This window comes from Tursiops truncatus, chromosome 18, assembly GCF_011762595.2.
Source record: "Tursiops truncatus isolate mTurTru1 chromosome 18, mTurTru1.mat.Y, whole genome shotgun sequence".
Classification (NCBI taxonomy): Eukaryota; Metazoa; Chordata; class Mammalia; order Artiodactyla; family Delphinidae; genus Tursiops; species Tursiops truncatus.
Window position 1 is genome coordinate 74,089,284 of NC_047051.1, and position 21,070 is coordinate 74,110,353.

Consider the following 21,070-nt stretch of genomic DNA (forward strand, 5'->3'; position numbering starts at 1 on the left):
TGGCCAGCCATATGACCAAGAAAAAAAATGATGCAGGGAGTCTGGGGTAGGGCCAGAGGTCCTGCATTTCTAACAAGCTCCCAGGTCAGGCTGAAGGTCCTGGACCATGGACCACAATCTCAGCAGCCAGGACCTAGAGCACAAGTATTTCCAGCACTTCCGGGACAAGAATAACCTGTGCCTGTATGTTAAGGTATCTGATGGCCTCAGGCTGAATCTTAAGGGTATGAATATTTCTTAGTTATATTTGACTTAATACACTTAGCTATTATGTTGATTATTTTTTGCAAAGACAGTCATTCCCTGAAATTAATGTTAAATCTCTTCCGAAATTAATCCAACCTGCAATATTCTACTAATGCATAACAAACTCTCCCCAAACTCAGAGGCTTTAAATGACAGTAATCTCACTGTACCTCACAATTTTGTGCACCAGGAATTCAGGCAGGCATTGCCTGAACATTCAGTTAGTCTGGTCTCCAAGGTCCCAGCTGTCTTTATTTCCAAGTCTGGTGCCTTTAGAGCCATGGCTAGAAGGCTGAGCTCCTCTGCGCCCCTCTGCCATCCCCCAGTTTCAGGACATCTCTAGATGGTCTGTTCAGCAGGGCGACTGGACATCTTACACGATGGTTCAGCCTTCAGGATCAAGGCGGAAAGTGGCAAGTCGTGGCCTGTCAGGGCATCACTTCTACCGCGCTCTGTTAGTCAAGCATGACAGGCCAGTCCAGGCTCCAGGGAAGGAGCAATAGGCTTTCCTCTGGACAGGACGAGTGTCAAGGAACGTGCACCCATCTGGACTCTCCCACAGCTGCCTAATCTCAGAGAACAGATGGACACCATGGAACCAGTGCACATCTGTGTGTTTGTGTTAAGTGGTAGGAAGAACTGGAATGTTTATGCTGTTTTCTTCCTCCTTATAACTGGTCATATATTCAAATTGAATTTCTTTGCGTCTCTCTTCATTTCACTTGACTGTCATAAGATGGGACACATTTACGTTTGCAGATACATTTGTTAGTGGTGAGGTATGTATCTCTCCCTTGGTCTCAATTTTCTTCTTGTTAAACTGGGTAAGAACTTATGTGACTGCTAAGCCTCCTTGGAACTCCATGATTCCAAGATATTTAATCTCTTTTGTCATCTCGTGTAATATACTTATAGTAGTTTTTAAAAATATTTAATATATTTAATGTCTCAAAATTATACCAATCCAAACAAAAAAGTATGTACTTATATAATTATATATAATAATATTAATAATAGATTATATATTATTATAAATATTATATACAATTACCTATATATATAAATTATATGTATATGAAATATATATATGATTACCTATTTATATCCTAACTCTCTGCCTCATCTTTATTTCTGGCAAGTTCTTCAAGAGCTTCTGCATAATTTAAGTATTGCTTACTTAAAGATTTACCACTTTAATTATAGCATCCTCCCTCTTTGAAAATCCTTTAGATGTTTAGGGAAATCTTACAGCTCATTCAAGCCCATATAATTTATCTATATAACATAATTTTAAAGCTTAACTAAAACCTTCCTCAGTTCAAATTATGATTGACTGTTCTAAATCTTTCGACCTTTTTCTATTTCGTATTAAACATACTCTCGCAGCTATAATTTCCAAAAAAATGTTAGAGCATAAAAAAAAATTGCACCCATTTACTACAACCTCTAGCTCCCTCTAAAACTGAGTGATAGTGAATCTTTGGATTGACATTCAAACCTAGAAAAAGGAAGAAAAAGAAGTTTACATTATCATAAAAGTATCACAGAATTTTCTAGATGTTTCTTTAAAACTGCTGGTATGTAGTGACTTTTCTAGAGAATGAAAAAACATGTTTGTAACTCACGCCAAAAAAAGAAAAGAGCTGGGATTAAGGAGAACCAAACATCTGCAGATGCGTTAGGTTCAGGCAAAGAGCGAGATGCCTGATGAGAATACAATACAAAATAAGAGATGAAAGGTCAAGATGGAGAAGCCAAGGTGCAGAGGGAAAGGAGGCAGTACAGGGTCTGAAGATTCAAGGCTGATGCCAGCCAGGGGCCCGCAGGTGCCCTTCAGGAAATGCAAATGCTCAGGAAAAGCAGGGACTTGCAGTTGATGTGCCCAGACTATTGTCCATCCCATTTTAGATGTAAAGTGGAAACACTTTAAAGATAGTTCTTAAATATACATGGTTTTATCTCCACATTTAGAAAGTAGCTGTTATGGGCTGAATTGTGTCCCCCCCCCCCCATGCCAATTCATACGTTGAAGCTACCTTAGAATGTGACTATCGCTACTTAAAGAAGGGCCTTTAAGGAGGTGATTAAGTCAAACCGAGGCCCTAAGGGTGGGTCTAATCCAATCATACTGATTCTCATCTGGAGAGGATACACAGATAGGAAGACCCAGGAAAGACCAGATAGGCACCCAGGAAAGACCACCTGAGGACCTTGATTATCTGTCTGGCTGAGGTAGTGTCTCCCAGGCGTCTCCACCATAACATTACGCTTTTCCTTCTGTGTACACAGTAAGGAAACATTTCAACCACCCTGAACCTGTTTCTTACTGTTGTAAAATATGGAAAAAAACCCCTCCCACTGTTTTGGAAGCAATTCTGTGAAATGATGTTTTCATTCTGCTGATGGACCCGAGCAGCATCTACTCTACACTTACCTTGAGCAGGACAGGGGAGCTGCCTGTGCACACAGATTTCACACACACACACACACACCCCTGCCCCCCAACCCACGCCGGGTCCAAAGCCAACAAGTGTCATCTGAAGCTCTCTCTTCCAGCCCATTCCCCATGAGCTGCAGCCCCCAATTTCAGATTCCATCCCCTTTAACACCTCTCCTCGTTTTCTTAGTCAAAGAAATGTTGAGTCGTAACAGTCATCACTTAATACAGTCTTCAACGGTACAAAAGTCTACCATACTCTCCCCAGTAAATCTTGTGGCCACTTCTATTCAAAAGTCTGGAAAATAATAAATAGCACTTTTTTTTTTTTATCATCCCTTGTCTTCTTCTTCCACTGGTATCAGTTCCATCAGTTACTCATCATCAACCTTATGGAGTATTTACTTAGCACCTTTTGGACACTCTTACTGTTTTTCATTCTAACACTACTAAGATAAAAATACAAATTTAAGAGTATAATAGCACATAATATCTAATTAACTAATGATAGGAGTTTACTATATAAATTATAACTGAAAATTCCCCCCAAAATAGGGGTAAAAGATTAAATTTCCCTGAAAGAACTATTAAGACTACTACAGCTCTAGATAAAACAGAGTGCTTAAGTAACTTTTTTTTTTTTTTTTAGGCTAGAAATACAGTAAGAGTTCAGAGAAAAGGAAAGATTAGAGAAGGCTGTTGTGAATGAAAATCTCACCTGCTATATCAGTAAACAAAGTATGTTGCAGCCATCGGGTCACTGCAGCGGCCCCTATGGTGAGCCCTGAGGGGATTCGGGATGAGAAAACATGGGATACTAACCCCAGAGAGCTAAGGTGCATATGAAAGGAATGATTTCAATGAGCCCAGACTCTTGCATTTTCTCATACACAGAAAAGCACTGAATTCCTTTACTTGAGATGTCTGGTTTTCTTTAATTAACAGCAATCTTTTGATGTTCTGACTACCTGGTCCGTGTTGCAAAAACCCCTATATATCCTGGTTCCTTCCTTACCTCTTTGGAGCCGTCCCTCAGAACTATCTAGGAGGATGCCTCCCGGGCTTAAGTCCTCAGAAAGTCTGCTGAATAAAACATAATTTGCAACTTTTAGGCTGTGTTTTGCTTCTTCAGCCGATGGTGTATGGAGCAGGTCAGAGTAGGAGTGATCCACGTAAAACACGATGGGTGTTTCCAGGCAGAGAGGGGGGTCAGGGGTGCTCTAACATCTCTGTGAACATAAGGAAGGGTGTATATAATAATGATACATAGATCTTTCCTGGTTTTTTACAGAAATGATTTATTATAGACTGACGGGCCACTGGGAAGCCTGTTGATTAGAACAAAGATTTCATGTTGAGAAATTGAAGCTTAATTTGAGCATTAAAGAGGAGGCTATGGTGAAGAGATGATGGAGATTATTGATAAATAGAGAATGAAGGTTCCAGTGAAGATTCTTTCTTCCATAGAATGACAGGAAATGGCATTCTATGGTTTCTCAGTCCCAGGACATTATTTTTTCTAGTTGCCCTCTCCCTTCTAATTTTTATTTGTTGTCCTTAATAGGCACAATCTTCAAGCTAGATTTTTGATTAACACAGAAATGCTAAACTGTACTTGTCATTAAGCTCATAGTAGAAGTTCCTGAGAGAGGACTGAGGAAACCAAGAATCCTATGACTCTGGTACAATGCATTTGATATATGTTTCTAGCGTCATAATTTATACTTCCTATTAATTACACAAAGGACACCTGGTGAATTTTTACTTCTTATCTTTATTCTGATATACTGTGCTACAAAATCAGTTCTTTGTTTAAAGAACGCAGAAAAATGTGTATGTAAGGTTCATTCTCATAATATTCTAGTAATTCTATTCTATTCAATTCTATTGTATTCAATTCTATTCTATTCTATAGTCTGGGCCCAGTCACTCTTTCCACATTAGCAGAAGGACTGGAGTGAGGGTCTGTGATACTACAGGCCCTATTTGGTATCAGCAACACCACCAATGAATTAGAACCAGATTATACCTAACAACGTACAATTAGAATAAAATATAACTCCTGCTTTACCATTAGTAAAAAACTTGTGAAAGAATAAAGGAATCATTAGAAAGGAATCTGAAAAATTAAATCAGCCAAAATTTCAAAAAAAAAGGACATATCTTATGAATTCCACCAGGAGAGAAAAATAAGATTTCTGATTTCAGTGTTCAGTGTCTCATTTTTTTAAAGTTCATAACAATTTCATTTCCCTGGAACTTTTCCCTCAGTGCAAAAGTACTAAAAAATTTAGGAAAACACAAAGAAAAGGAAGTACTCATAATTTTTGCATTTACATATAACTGATGTTCATATTTTGATATATTATCCACAGGTTATATTTTTTCTATGCAATTAAGTATTTTTAATTACATACTGTTTATATCATTTTGTACACATTGCATGCTATGAAATCTTCCTCGATAATTTAATGTCTATCATATCATTATATGAAGTACCTTATTTTACTTACCCATTTAGATCCTTCCCCAATTTTTCTATTACTGATAGTATAAGCATCCTTGCACATACGTCTCTCCATATATATGGAATTTCATATTGAAGAGTGATGCTAACCAAGAATTAGATCATGAAAAATGTAACCTCCATTCTCACTATGTTCAAATAAATGAGTATGGTTAAAATTATGCATATCATGCCTACCTCTCCCATCAGGTATTGGATGGTAACTGATAATTAGCAACTGCTCCTACAGTGATCTCATTTACACTAATAACAAAATCAAATAAGGTTGAAACTTATTGTCCTGTTCAGTGAATCATGAGTCTGTCAGCTGCTCCTACCAAGGCTGGCGTTTGAGCCTGGCTGTTAACAGACTGTCTGAAAAAGTATTTTGCTGATTATCTTCTAATGAACTTATTCTTTGGAGACAATAGTACAAGAAATACATAACCAGATTTCTCTACTGAAAAAAGTGTAAGCTGATTTTACATGAGGATTTCCTTCACAAAAGGAGAAACTCCTTCAATTAATAGGTTTACATTGAAGGAAAACCAGGAAACTCTGGGGAACAGCCATTTTGAGATACCTTTTGGAGGAGAAAACTGTATCTTCTCCAGGCATTTCCTCTGGTGATGTTGACCAGAGAAAACAACACTGTTGAGTGGAGACTAAATCCATTTGGCGCCTACTGTGCCCTTTAATTTTCCATCTCATCATCTGAAATTACAAAGTATCCATTTTGAACAAGTCAGATCTTATCTTTTTATCTGTATTTACAATACAAGGACCAATATCTAAGGGTGTTCATTGTCGGTGCAAAAAAACAAGGAAAGAAAACAGTGGGTCTCTGTTGTAATTAGACAAGTCTCTTAGAATTAGCACTTATTCTTGAAAAACAAACACAAAGTATAGTTTGAATTTAGCTTGGCTATCATGCCAAACATAAATGCCAGGTAAAATTAACCTTTATAAAAATGTGTCAAGAAAATAGTCAAGGCTTCTTCATCTAGGCTGTTTCAATGAAATAACATCCTTAACTCCAGTAATGTTTCTCCATGATTAAACTGGTATCATTTGTGTGCATTTTTTCAATAAATGAACAAATCAAAACTACAATGAGGTATCACCTCACACCAGTCAGAATGGCCATCATCAAAAAATCTACAAACAATAAATGCTGGAGAGGGTGTGGAGAAAAGGGAACCTTCTTGCACTGTTGGTGGGAATGTAAATTGATACAGCCACTATGGAGAACACTATGGAGGTTCCTTAAAAAACTACAAATAGAACTACCATACGACCCAACAATCCCACTACTGGGCATATACCCTGAGAAAACGATAATTCAAAAAGAGTCATGTACCACAATGTTCGTTGCAGCACTATGTACAATAGCCAGGACAGGGAAGCAACCTAAGTGTCCATCGACAGATGAATGGATAAAGAAGATGTGGCACATATATACAATGGAATATTGCTCAGCCATAAAAAGAAACGAAATTGAGTTATTTGTAGTGAGGTGGATGGACCTAGAGTCTGTCATACAGAGTGAAGGAAGTCAGAAAGAGAAAAAATATCGTATGCTAACACATATATATGGAATCTAAAATAAATAAGTAAATAAATAAATGGTTCTGAAGAACCTAGGGGCAGGACAGGAATAAAGACGCAGACATAGAGAATGGACCTGAGGATGTGGGGAGGGGGAAGGGTAAGCTGTGACAAAGCGAGAGAGAGGCATGGACATATATACACTACCAAACGTAAGGTAGATAGCTAGTGGGAAGCAGCTGCATAGCACAGGGAGATCAACTCGGTGCTTTGTGACCACCTAGAGGGGTGGGATAGGGAGGGTGGGAGGGAGGGAGATGCAAGAGGGAAGAGATATGGGGATATATGTATATGTATAGCTGATTCACTTTGTTATAAAGCGGAAACTAACACACCATTGTAAAGCAATTATACTCCAAGAAAGATGTTAAAAAAAAAAAAGAATGGTAAAAGAATCTCCACCATGTCCTGCAGATTTCTTGTTTTATTCTGCTTAATGTATCTGAAAGATACTTCCCTACTGGTAAATACAGTAGGAAAGTATCTTTGTTTTTTTAAAAATAGTTTTATGTTATCATGGGCTGATATACCATCATTTATTTAACCAAACGTCTGTTACATTTAATTTAATCCCTCTCCTTCATTATAGTGTAGTTTTGCAGTAACTATGCTATGCTTATAAATGTATGGTTTTGTATGTGGGTAACAACTTCTGAAAGATAAATCCCTGAAAATTCATTAAGTTGGCTAGAGTATAAATACATTTAAAATTTTGATAGATGTTGCCATTTCCCCCTACAGAAAATCAGTATATACACAATATAAATATTTGCATCAAAAAAGCATGAGGATAACTTTTTTTTCTCACATTCTTATGAGCACAACTTATTATCAAAGTTTTGGTTTGCAAATTTGATAGCAAAAAAAAATACAACTTTAGATTGTCTTTGTAATGGATGGGGAGGATATCTTTTTATGAGTTCAAAAGCCTTGTGTTTTCTTTGACGTATCTTTGTATCTTTTTATATTTTTGAACAGTTTTACATGTAGTTTTATTTTTATCTATTATCTAGTTGATAGCCTTTCTTATGGGAGCTCTTCATATAATAAAGAAAAAAGTCATTTTCCTGCTATTTTGGTACAGATATTTTTCCTGTGTCACCACCTTTGACTTATGGCAATCACTGTAGAGTATCTTTATCAATCATATAAATTAAATTTAGCAATCTTTTCTTCTCTGGCTTCTATTTTCATTTTTGTTTTCAATACTTAAAATACCCTTCTCCTAGATATGTATTATTTGTGTGGTTTTGTTTTCTTACTTTTAAATATCTGCTTTATCTGAGATGCATTTAAGCAATAAGAGAGGGTTTGTTTTCTAGATGATTACACAGTTGTCTCCAAACTACTTATTAAATAATCCATGTTTTCCCTCATTGACATGAAACGTCACCTTTATTAAACACTGAAGTTCACATGTGCGTCCATCAGAATTTGGCAAAGCCAAATCTCACAGCTCAGAATTATTTACCCCAGTATGTCACTACAGATACTTCATCCAGATTGAAGCTGAGTTAAAGATACATTGTTATTTAAATCTAGAGGTTAGATTCTACCTCCTAACAGGAAAATGGTCACATTAGGTAAAATCAAGAGCCATATTGAAATTTAAAGACATTTATACTGTCAAAGGATAAAATTGTATTTATGGGACATGATTTACACTTCATACCTAGAGCAAAAAGCATACTGTATTATACTCAGTTTCTTGGTTTCTTCAGATTTTTGCAGTTCATTTTATCGTCTTCATTTTATCAGACCCAGCCCGAGTTACACAGTGACTCCCAGGCCAGAGAAAACCAGTTTATAAATATAAATAGTAGAATTTTTCTATCAATTAATTGTTTCTTTATAATAATTAAAATTGTATTATGGATTCTTGCTACTCCCCTCCCCGACCCCGCATACAGCGCTGTGAAACTGGAAGAAACTTACTCCTGTTTAGCAGACATATCCCAAAGCAAAACCTATAGTTTTCTTAGTCTTAATGAGCCAAGTTATATACGGTCACATCCCAGCCATTGAAAACTGGCTTAGGTCCTGATGCCCATCTTTCTCATTATAAATGTTCCAGCTTGTCAAAAATCACGCAGTGCCTCTTAGGCCTTTGAGGCTTGGCTGTGGTCATGAGCAAGGATCACAGCACGGTCTTCCAGAATGGTCATTAATAACACATAGCGTTTACATACGATTTTACATCTTCAAAGGACTTTGCAAACACTAATTAACCCACTTACGCTTTTAAAGGAAGAAGCGGGAATCAGCTTTCGTTTTATGAATGAAAAACTGGCTCGCAACAAAGCTGTGATTATGCACGGTCTTTTGGAGCTACTCGTAAGTAATATAAGGTCTTCTTTCGTTACATTTCAGGTGACTCTGTCAGCCTCACCATTATTGACATTTTGGTCTGGATTGTTACTTGTGGGAGCTTTTCTGTTCGCAGTAGGATATCTGACGGCATACCTGGCCTCTGCCCACTCGATGCCAGTCACACCTCCCCCCCTCCCCACCCCCCCCACCCCCCCCACCCCCCCCCCCCGTCTTGACAATCAAAAAGTCTCCAGATGTTGCCAAACCCCAGAAGGGCAAAAATCTTCCCCAGCTGTGAACCACTTCGTAGGAGAAAGGGCCAGAAAAAGTTTGGTAATGCCCATTACAGGGTTTTCCCTTACAAACACAGTTCTTTTCTCCAATTCACATTCTATTATTACCATGTATCACAGAACCTCTGCGCGTATTATTTTTCCTTCTCACATTACGTACAAAAATAACTGATAAGATAGTGTTCTACACATAGTCATAATATGTATGCACACGTGTGTGTGTGCACACACACACACACACAGGGTCCTTACAACCACCGGATAAACCAGTTACCACTATTACCCTATTTTATGCAAGAGGAAACTCAGATACATTTTCCTAAATGGGAAAAGAATTTGAAAAAGAATAGATACATCCATGTGTTTAACTGAATCACTTTGCTGTACACCTGAAACTAACACAACATTGTTAACCCACAGTACTCCAACAGAAAATAAAAATTTTAAAAAAAAGATCATGTTTGTTTGAGAAGTCAGGAATTCTACTATCAAATATCTTTAGATGAAATCATGTGATCTAAGATGACTTCAAAATAATTCAGAGGTCTATAAATATGAAAAAAGATTAATCATTGATAATTGTTGAGAATGGGTGATGTGCATGCAGGTTCATTATGCTATCCTCCTGGTTGCATTTAAAATTATTTCTATGATTAAAAAAATAAGTTACGGTTGGACACATTATGTTTGAGAGGCCCATGCGACTTCATGTGGAGATGTTATGTAAATGGTTAGATATGTGAACTAGAGTTAAGCAAAGAAATCGGGGCTAAAAAAAGTGGGTGTCATTAGCATATTTAAAGCCACTGGGCAGGATGAGAACACCTATGAATTGAAAGGAGAGAGAACAGGTCTAGTACTAAGAAACTGAACTCTCCAAGAAAATCCAGAAAGGCATCCTTGCCAGAATTTTACAATGTGTCTCAAGTCACTGGAAAATACATAACTATGAATCAGTAATTCCATTTCCACAAATGTAAACAACTGATTACAAAGCTCAGTAAAGAAGTGAGGGTGACTTAGTGACATAACCTAAAAGCCAGACAATAAGGGCCAACTGGATACATTACAAACCAATCAATGGAATACTGTGCAGCAACTAAAAATGATGTAGATATAGTTTAGTGACCTGTAAATATTCTCACAATTTATTAGGTGAGAAAAGCTAGTCACAGAAAGCATTATAGCTTATTTTATATTTATTTGTTACACTGCAAATATGCATTTTGTGCTTTCCTTACCATCGGTAACCTAAAATAGATGTTATCTTTGGTGGTAAAATTATGTACTTTTCTTCTCACTACACATACCTGTATTTTGTAATTTTTCTCAATAGACATTATATAAAAATATACAAGTTTAAAAATTTTAATGAAGCTCATTCAGTAATATGAAATTCAAAGGACCTGAAATAGGAACTGACTTGAATCAAAAATTATATTAATATCATAATGTCTATTTGACTGAAATAACTATTATGAATTGTTTGAAAATAAAGATAAGAAATTATTTTAATAGTACATTAAATATTTTATTTAAATTAAGAAATATAACAAAATAACATACATTTGTTCCATGGGTTCGATAAAATTTTTAACTACTTACAAATAATCTACACACAGTTTCTCAGGTACCAAATTCCAAGTATTTAACTGATGTCATAAAAACATATTTTTCAAAATGTACAGGCTGCATTCCAAAATTTGGTATATTTTGGTATTTATATATTTGGTATATAAATCCAGACATAATATATATATATAAATACATACACATACTATACAAACTTTACATAACCTAAGGGTAAATAAAAGTCACTTTAAAAAGTCAAAGCAATGTACTTCTCTGTAAAGAAAGTTATAACACACATGCCATTCTGACACATTCAATGGGTTATACTTAAGAAAATCACTCTTTGTGGATACTATTTATACTGAAGTACAAATTCACATAAAAGTATTTTCTTTAAAACATGCTCTATTTTAGAAAAAGCATTAAGTGTGGGCCAAGTACTTTTAAAATTGCAAGAGATTTTAAAACTCAAACTGATCCAACTTTAAGTTTTTAGACCATTAAATCTCATTCAACTTCCCCTGATTTAGCTAATGACATCATTAACAAGGTATGTATTCATGAGCTTGACTTAACCTTAAAAAATAAATTTGTTCACATTTCACATTTAAAAGAGGAATTTTAGCCTTCAACTTAAAAAGACATATATTTACAAGTCCAATTGTAACAATTCTGATTTTTTTCTTGCAATGCTTTTATTAGACAAAAACTATTATTAAAATTTTTATTTGACTTCAGAAAATCCTGTTAGGTCACTATTTTTAATGACTCTAAAAGCTTCTAAATCTATTTTATTAATATCTGAGTCAAAATTCTAGATTTCTATAAGGAGACTGTTAACATTAAACATTTTGTTTCATCTTGGTTATAAAAATAATCAAACACCACACTGTTAAAAAATTTTCTTTCTTGACATTGGGCCATTGGGTGTCTTTTCTATATCAAAAGTTACGATTACTGTGTTTCTATATCTAATAATACTGTTTAAGCACAGATTTTAAGAGATTAAAATAAAATGTGGTTTAATGAGTCAGCCAGATCAGAGGCCTTCCCTCACTAGGAAAGCTAGCTTCAAAGCAAATATTGATTTTCCTCCTGTAATTCCCTCTTGTCTATTGATTCAGTTACCCAACGTTCTTGTAGGATTTTAAACTTTCTCTTAAGAGTTCTTCGAAAAGCTTTAAAGTCTGCAACCCGACTCTGATCCTCCCCAATGATGACATGAGACACTCGCTCAGCTAAGCATGAAACTACTTTTGCTCCATGAAATTGAAGCTCCAGGGCTGTGACAGCTAATCTTGCCCCCTCGATTTTAGTGCTTAAGTCATTAATAACAGTATACAAGTCCAAAAAAACGGTATGGTGTCGAAACATGCTAAGAGGAGTGTTGTCCCAGGAATACCGGTGTTCCAAATCGGCAATCACAGGATCCATTTCCCCAGGAGTCTGTTCACCAGCATTTTTAATTCCCGAGAACACTTCCTTCAGTTGGTTCCAATCTGTATCGACAAAGTAACTATCCCCGTAGCGGTCGTATTCCCGAGCAAAGTGCTGTTTTGTTGACGGGCACATGTGAATCATGAAGCGAGGCTGCCACGGCACACAGCTTTTGGTCTCTAAACACTCTAACAGCCACTCGGGCTTGACAACATCGTGTTTATCAGAAGAGATGATGTTTTTCACTCGAATGTTCTCACACCCTGCGATCACACAGTATGTGTCTGGGCCTGGATTTTGGACTACATAACCACCGAATTCTGCGATTCTGTTCTCCAGATCGGGCTTTGGATGGCTGTTGGTTCCACTCATGACACAAAACTCCACATCTTCAAATATATTAGAGACTTTGTTTACGTTAGAAAGGTTGGGTGCTTTGAGGTGCTCAATAATCCCAATAACTTTCTTCGTCTTTGGGGCAGCCTTCCGCTTTTTTTCTTGTGGTTCATCATCGTCACCCACATAAAGGTGTTTAGACGCAAGCTTTCCGGAGGCTTTCCCTCGGAGTTGTTCTAAGTCCTCCAGAGACATACATTCGTGCCAGTCTTTGTTTTCTCTTATGTTCTCAATTCGTGGGAAACGCAACGTGCAGCCAGTTTTATACATGCCACTGGGGACAATCTCTGTGGCCTTAACCTGAACGAGGACCGAGTTCCAAGGCTCGATGTAGACCTCTGGCTTCTCTGTTCCACACAAAATGCAACTGGGTGGGGCTTTCTTATGAAAAGGCTTCCAGTGTTGGGCCAACTTCAAACCCAGGTCATACAGTTCTTTCATGGTGTAACCTGAGCCAACGCGACAGAGAGTATGAAACACTGATGGTTTTTCACCAGGAGGGGGTTTCTCTGACACCGCACACAAAAAATGAGACATCATTCCACCCCGGGAACCTTTCCCCCAGTAGCCCCCCACGATTAAGATGTCCAGTTCATCCATCAGCCCGTTTACATACTCTGGTTTAATTTTCAACCATCCTTCCCCTCTTTTATCTGGCTTGTAAATGGACAGAGGATGTTTTATCATGATCCCCTCTTCTCTTTTATCTATTGCTTCATTCAAAGCATCAATTACTTCTTTCTTAGTATGAGCTTGTGTTTTTTGCACTATTTCTATTCTACCTGGTATTGGTGTAAAAACACTATTAAGAATTTCATACCTCTTTCTCAGTGTCTCCTGTCCTAGCTTTTTATCATTAACCATCAATACATCAAAAACACAGTAACAAGTGTGCAGATCAGAATCTTCTACCATTCTTTTAATATCAAACTTACTCCCCTTTTGCATAAAAGTTTGTGTATCAGGGTTGTAGGCCATCATCTCACCATCGAGGATGCAGTTTTGAACATCTGTTTTGAATGCATTGTGGATGAACGGTGTCAGGGAACCTTCCTGTGGGGAAGAGCCAAACTGATCCTCATAGTTATATCCATTGCGGGAGAAGTACCGATACACGTCCCCATCCTTGTGCATCTGCATACGCTCACCGTCTAGCTTGGTTTCGATGTAGAAACTCTGGTGTTTCATGTCCTTCTCAATTCGCTCGATATCTGCTATAGAGGCCAGCATGGGTTTAAATGCAGAGAATAAAGTGATAGAAATGTCGCTGAGTCCAACTGAAGGATCATGCAGTTGCCTACAGACCTTTTCCAGATCTGTGGTGACATTATGCAACTCAGCAGCGTCATTATGAAAGACAGAAAACACAGTTTGCTGAGTAAAACCAAGCTTCAAGTCCTTTACAATCATCCGTATCAGCCACTTTTGTTCAAGTGCTGAACTCTGAGTTATAAGCTGAAGAAGACTCTTCTTTACTAGGTCCTTCCTTTGGGCAGAATTATTGTTGGCGATGGAGTCTAAAAGGTCATTTACTTGCTGTATGGTTAAACTTCCCTTCTGTAAACATCTGGGTTTCAACACAAAGTATGCAATCATCGCAAAGTCTCCAGCATCTCCACGAGTTCCGGTAGGTGTTCTGTAGTTTAGAAGTTTGAGGGCATCTTTTCCTCCTCGAGGTAAGTTAAGCAACTCAATATAAAGCTTAGCAAGCATCGTTTCTTTGATGCCATAGGCCATTCTCTCTCTTTCCAGCTGAGGAAGAATAAGTCTCATGGCTGGATAAAAAGAATCTGTGACATCTTTTTGGTTCTTATGAAGGGCATCATGAAACTTTCTCCAAGAATCTAAAAATTCTTTGAAGTGTCTGATTTTTTCTGCACGTCCTTTACTTCTCTGTATTCGTTCTAAAGTTGAACATAAATCTGCAAAAGGAACGTGAGATGCAACAGTCTGTGAAGTTTGTGCGGCAGCCATGGGAGCGACGGTGAATCTTCTGGTTTATCTGATAAAGCAAAAAGAGAATAACTGTGAAGGATAAAATGCAACTCAATTTTAATGTAAAGACCTTACAGAAAGTGCCTGGTTCATAACAAATGTTTAATAATGTTTGTCAAATGAAAACAGACCAATGTTACAAACGATGTCTCTTTTCAACCTCTACGTTGAATGATAATCAACTATTTTGTTTCAAACCCATTTCACTTCTGGGCTCCTGAGGTCTTTTCTTATATTTCTCCTCTTTTTCTTTCAGACCACCACCACACAGCACCAGAAACAAATTTTTTTTTTTCAATTTACAGACAATTTTCCCCATTTTATTGTTTTATTTTTTATTGAAGTATAGTTGATTTACAATATTGTGTTAATTTCTGCTGCAAAGTGATTCAGTTATACATATGTATACGTTCTTTTTTATATTCTTTTCCATTACGGTTGATCACAGGATAGAGAAGATAGTTCTCTGTGCTATACAGTAGGACCTTGTTGTTTACCCATTGTATGTAAAAAAAAAAAAACTTCCTAAAATCATGCTTTTAACAAAGCGCTAGCTCACTGAATTGGAATTTGGCTGAACTGCACTTCTACGTAGATAGGGTCCTTTCCCCCAAATAAGTACCCTCTTCTTCCAGACAAAGCCTATGACTATGTTTACTGTCACTTCTTCACTGCTATGACAAATCACTCTAGCATTCAAAACCCAAATCAAAACATCCTCCCCATGAAATTCTCACTTTACCTATCTCTTTTTTTTTTTTTTTTTTGTGGTACGCGGGCCTCTCACTGTTGTGGCCTCTCCTGTTGCGGAGCACAGGCTCCGGACGCGCAGGCTCAGCGGCCATGGCTCACGGGCCCAGCCGCTCCACAGCATGTGGGATCTTCCCGGACCGGGGCACGAACCCGTGTCCCCTGCATCGGCAGGTGGACTCTCAACCACTGTGCCACCAGGGAAGCCCCCGCGTTACCTATCTCTTAACTCTATTATCATAGTTACTTACAGTTTTATAAATTTAAATTCATTAGTGCACTTTTTTGGCCGATAATCCCATGCCAGTAATCCCCAAACCACTTGCTGACTATGTATGGGACATGCATTGTGCTATGGGCAAATACAGTATGTTTCTGCCTCAGGAGTACATTTTGCAATGAAAAAGAGATGTAATGGGAACAACTATAAAATGATAAGGGCTTTAACAAAAATATAGCAAAAGTAAAATGTCATGAGACAGAGCTTTTCACTGAAATATCTCCTGAAAGTCAAAGAGGAAATAATGGGGGCCTTATTCTAGACCCTGGACTAGGGTCTAGAATATTTGCTAAAGTGGTCACCACAAGCATAAAATTTCTTTGAAGTTTTAAATAATCATGCAAGTTCTATTAGAATCTATAAGATATCAGAACTAATATGGTTTAAATGGAACACTAAAATATACTAACTTTTCCAAAAAAAGATTCAAGTAAAATGTGTACTCTAGGAATTTAAGCCATGTTTTATCTTGTGGTTTCAGATACCTCCTAGCATATCCCCATGTAGCCCAGAGGGCAGGGAGTCAGAGCAGCTTCTGGGGAGTGGGGAGGTCTCTTGTGGTGCAGAGTCCATGAAATTCCCGGCCCAGCAAACAAAAGAGAATCACACAGTATTATCAGCACGAGGCTACACTATCTAGCAGGAGAAATCACATGGTTAACTACAACACCACGTTAACTAAACTGTCAGTCTCTGGAGGTTAGAAATCATGTTGTAATCTGTGCCACTAGCTCCTGGCACATAGTAGGTTGGTTTGTTGAATGAATTACTGAAACCTACAGTTGAGTTCCTGGAAAAGCACACTAGGGAAGGCTAGGAGCTGATCTCACACACACACACACACACACACACACACACACACACACACACACACACACACACACACACACACACACACACACACACACACGAGCGATGGGGTAGTTTGGTTAAAAACACCCAGCAGCTATGACTACTCTGGGGAAAGTTAACAAAATCCATTTGGGGGCCTATGGGGCAAAAAACCTCACCTCTCAGTCTAATTCCTGACAAAGGAAATCCAATTTCTACAGAGTCCATTAGGCCGAGATAAACCCAGGAGATACCACAATCCTGAGTCTTTTATCTCTGAATACAGGAACTGCTTCCCCTTGCTGCGTCTCATTTGAATAACTGACTGCACCACCTGGTTAGGTCTGTTCACTCTCTCATCTCTCAAAACATGCTCCCTCAACCTATATTACAGTATATAATTACAGTATTACAGTATATTACAGTATATACTGTATACTGTATACCTATATTACAGTATACAGTATACAGTATATATATTACAGTATATTCCACCTATATTACAGTATATAATGCCCTGCTTACAATTCATATATAATATATACCAAACAAAGTACGTTAAGAAATACTTCTTCGAATGTTCAAGATTGGTATAGGGTTTCTGATTTATCTGTAGATTCTATTACAGTCCCAAAGTCCAAGTTTCCCTGAACAAGTCTCAGGCAAAGGCTCAAATTACTTTATACTAATGTTGAAATCCACGTAATGATGTAAATATATATGCATCATAAAACTGCTCCATAGATAACAAGGATTCCAAAATTAGTATAAAATGAATAGACTTCAAATATTTTTACTTATTAAAATAGTACAAAAAAGTCGAATATTACCATTTCCAGTGCTTTTTACGTACTCTTTTCATTTTATTTTCTGGATTCTGAGGACTTTGGCTGATGCTTTTGAATTGTGAAAAAGCAATACAAAGAAGTTTGTGGTGAGGGCTCAGGCTCTGGAGTCCAATAATCTGAGTTTAAATGTGGAGTCTAACACTTCATAGCTGTGTGATATGGGGCAGCTGTTTAATTTCTCTACGTTTCAGTTTCCTTAAGTGTTAAGTGGGGTTGATAACTATGTAGAAATTAGGATGATGCCTGACAACTCACATAAGATGCTTAACACAGTACCTGGCATTTAATAAGCCCCTGATCGATTTTAGTACTATAATGCTTGTGGACCCAAAAGACACTGAACACATGAATATTACAAAATAGTAAGCCGGTAAGAAGAGAGGGGGACGATTCATTTTGACAAGGATAAGCAAAGCTTTCAAGAGAATATATACAAATAATTGGTACAATAATGACTCATCATCTATTCAGCTGCTGCCTCTATACAACAAGACACACTAGCAAGGTTTTATTCGGTGAATATGGGAGATGATTCAATGCTCTTCTACTGGAGAGAAAGAAATGGCACAGGTGAAGTTTCCTTCGTGCAACCCTCGACAAGACAGAAGGGTTGACAGGAGCCCACCTTCCACAGCACTTTGTGATATTCTGGGAGAACCTCAGGAGAAAGAAATTAGTGGTGAGAAAAAGCCAGAAAGCTGTGGGAGGCAGGAAGTTAGTGAAAGACAAGGTGTAGGAAGAGAAACAAGCTTACTCCCTCTCCGCAAAATCACTGGACGGTCCACACTACCCTCATCAGCGGATGCCGGGGGAGCCCTGGCCCTGGGCAAACCGTTACCTCTGGGTCCAGGGGTCTCCAGCTGGCGGGGCGGGCGCCGGAATCAGGCCATTCAAGCAGCCAACACGGCTCCTGAGCGTCAAAGGCGGGGGACACTACAGTCCCCTCGCCCCACGTCCCAGGAGGGGGGGTCCAGAGCAAGAGCCCGAACCGGGGACCGGGCTTCTAACGCGGCGGGTCGCCAGGGTGTCGGTGCCCCTCACCCGGGGACCCGATGAGGATGAACCGAAGGACGAAGAAGAAACCTGAACTCTTAAGACTGTAGCATTTCCTGGACTAAGAAGACGCTACACGGCCCCCTCCAGTTCGGCCTCACCTACCCAGCCTCCGCCTGCCCAGACTCCACCTCTGGATCCTCCGTGGAATCCGAGGCCCCCCCGGGCCGTCACACAAACCGCCAACCGGGCCTGAAGCCGCTACCGCCGCCGCCGCCAAACCGGAAGCGGGAGCACCGAGGGCCGGTTCCGCCAGCTGCTCCCTGCGCAGGCGCAATCGCTTCCTGCGGACGGAGCGGCCCTGACTTCACGCTGCCGATGTACGCGAGCGCCGTCGCCACCTGCGGGCCCAGAGGCTGTGACGTCAGGGAGATGATGTGCGCAGGCGCCGTACCTTTCCGGAGGCACTGGGAGGACCGCCCACCTTGCTGGGCTGCAGAGGCCCAGAGGGAACCGGGGTTACAGTGTGGTTACCAACACATCTCCGGTTGGCCTCAGCAGCAGGTGCTCTTTGCAGTTGGCCCACGAGAGTGGATTTCGTCGCTGAGGGAGACCCCCAAATACTTTGTCCACTGGTTCCTTACTGGGACTTTGAGCCTGAGCCTCTCTGCTTAGGCTACTCTTAGCAAGTGACACCCTCTCAGAGTTCTGCTCCCTATGTGTAAAGAGTGGTACCATCACTCATTTCCGTGGTTGTGAAAGCACCCAGGGGAGAGGAGGGCATCTTCCCTCCCAAATCGTCTGCTGTTTCATTTAGGTGGAAAAATATGCTTCTGCAAAATTGTCTAAGGCAGTTCTTTCCTATTTGTTTTTCATGATGGTGCAACTGTGATGTCAGCTCTTGTCTCCTAACACAGAAATAATACATAATTCACAATAATACATAATTCATAATACAAACAGTTGCATACTCAGAAATCAACAACGAACTCCTAATTTCTATTCAAGGATTCAAAATAAAACTGTTCCACAAATCTCTCCTGAGCACCTACTATGATATTGTAAATTGTGCTACATACAGAGGATTGAGAAATGAAAACAACCCGAATCCTTTTGTGTGGCTTTCCAGGAGCTGTGGCTTTCTACCAGTATCTTGCTATGGCTTGTCCTCTTCCACCATGGAGAATTGAGAAATTATTCATAAACTGTAGGAAGAGACAACTTTTAGAATTACTTCATTTTAGCATAAAATATTATTGCTTTAAAATGAAAGTGAAATTTTGCTACAACAGGCTCTGAGAATACATTTTGGAGCTTTTAAGTGCCCTTAGGAGTTGTCTAATGTACAAAAGCCTCTTTTTACAAACTGACATACATTTAATCCACGGTACTAATTTGTAGTAAAGCTACACTTAGGGGTCCTTCTAGCTCAACAACAACTATATGTCACATCAGCTATGTTATCTGACTACTTTTCTAAAATAACTTGAGTCGTAAAGTCACATGGTACTGTTTTGTGGGTAATTTTTCCACCTACTAGTCAACTTAATTATCAATTCACTTTGGAGGAGCACCCAACAGTGTTAAGTTAGAGGACCCTCCACGTGCCCATCTTTTGCGAAGGCAGTTGTGTACATTTTTGTACCCTGTTCAACATCTACTGAGTTTGTATAATGTCGGAGATTGCACTTTGTATTAGTGATATAAGAGGGGAACAAGGAAACCAGACAAACTCCAAGTTGTTTCAAATCCCCATCTCCAAGTTATCATGTTATTTTAGCCTTCTGATGCTTGGTTCACAGAGAATCGAGTTTTTCATTGAGTATCGTCTAGAGTTGCTTTGATTATTAGTTTATTTGTGTAAGTGGTCGGTCTACCATGGTGGGTGGTGCTTATCAGATGATGCACCACCTGATAACAATTTCTGATAAAAATAGGAATTATTATCAAGAGCCTCTCTGACCTGGAGCTCTCAATTTGGCAGCAGATTCCAAGCTTTAAAAAACATTGTTACATATCCTCTGTATATATAATACAGGGTACAGAGACTAGGGAATGACGGGGGTGGGGGTAGACATTGATAAACAAACAATTGAGTACAATTTGCTGCGCAAGGCGGTTGTCAGTGAAGGTAATGACGCTCCAGCTTCAGGGGCCCATTTGTATGGTCACTTCCAAGGCCCTGGGAGGGGCCCTAGCAATGTCTTCACGGTCTTGTGCTTCTGTAAAATTTGCAAAAGTAAGGTAATGTTCCATTCTTTTTCTTTACAAGGGCCGTCTAAATGGTACAAGTTTCGGGCCTCATAAACCATGCATCCGCCCGTGACGGTCCACTCTGATAAAGGTAGGAGCGGTCTGGGTTGGGAGAAGACAAAAAGAGAAACAAAGTTAAGGAAGCGATTTAAGTGCCGGAACTCACTCCTATATCCTTAACAACCGACTGGGGCACACACCGCTTCTTCGGGAAGACATGCGTCCTACAGGCAGATCCGGCAGGCTCCGAGCTCTCACGCCGGAGGCCTCGGAGGCGGGGCGAGAGGCCTCCCGGTGATCGGAGGGAAGAGAGGC

At 39.1% G+C, this 21,070-nt stretch overlaps 1 protein-coding gene and 1 long non-coding RNA gene across 4 annotated transcripts in view; one reads left to right on the forward strand and one right to left on the reverse strand.

Moving 5' to 3' along the window:
- Window positions 1-9,295, forward strand: part of LOC141277075 (uncharacterized) — a 34,551-nt gene extending 25,256 nt beyond the window's left edge. Inside the window, exon 3 of the long non-coding RNA XR_012327777.1 lies at window positions 9,045-9,295. This is a non-coding gene — a long non-coding RNA (uncharacterized lncRNA). The remainder of the gene's footprint in view (window positions 1-9,044) is intronic.
- Window positions 9,296-10,906: 1,611 nt separating this feature from the next.
- Window positions 10,907-19,755, reverse strand: LIG4 (DNA ligase 4). 3 transcript variants are annotated; one of them, XM_004324529.4, is made up of 2 exons: window positions 18,668-19,755; window positions 10,907-14,807 (listed from the first exon to the last, which is right to left on the reverse strand). In XM_004324529.4, exon 2 carries the CDS (start codon window positions 14,777-14,779, stop codon window positions 12,044-12,046), a length of 2,736 nt encoding a protein of 911 aa, XP_004324577.2. In that variant the 5' UTR covers window positions 14,780-14,807; window positions 18,668-19,755; the 3' UTR covers window positions 10,907-12,043. The 3 variants fall into 3 exon arrangements, with proteins under 3 accessions (XP_004324577.2, XP_019776641.2, XP_073651501.1); XM_019921082.3 differs by lacking the exon at window positions 18,668-19,755 and adding an exon at window positions 18,348-18,648; XM_073795400.1 differs by lacking the exon at window positions 18,668-19,755 and adding an exon at window positions 17,492-18,282.
- Between the last annotated feature and the right edge of the window lie 1,315 nt (window positions 19,756-21,070).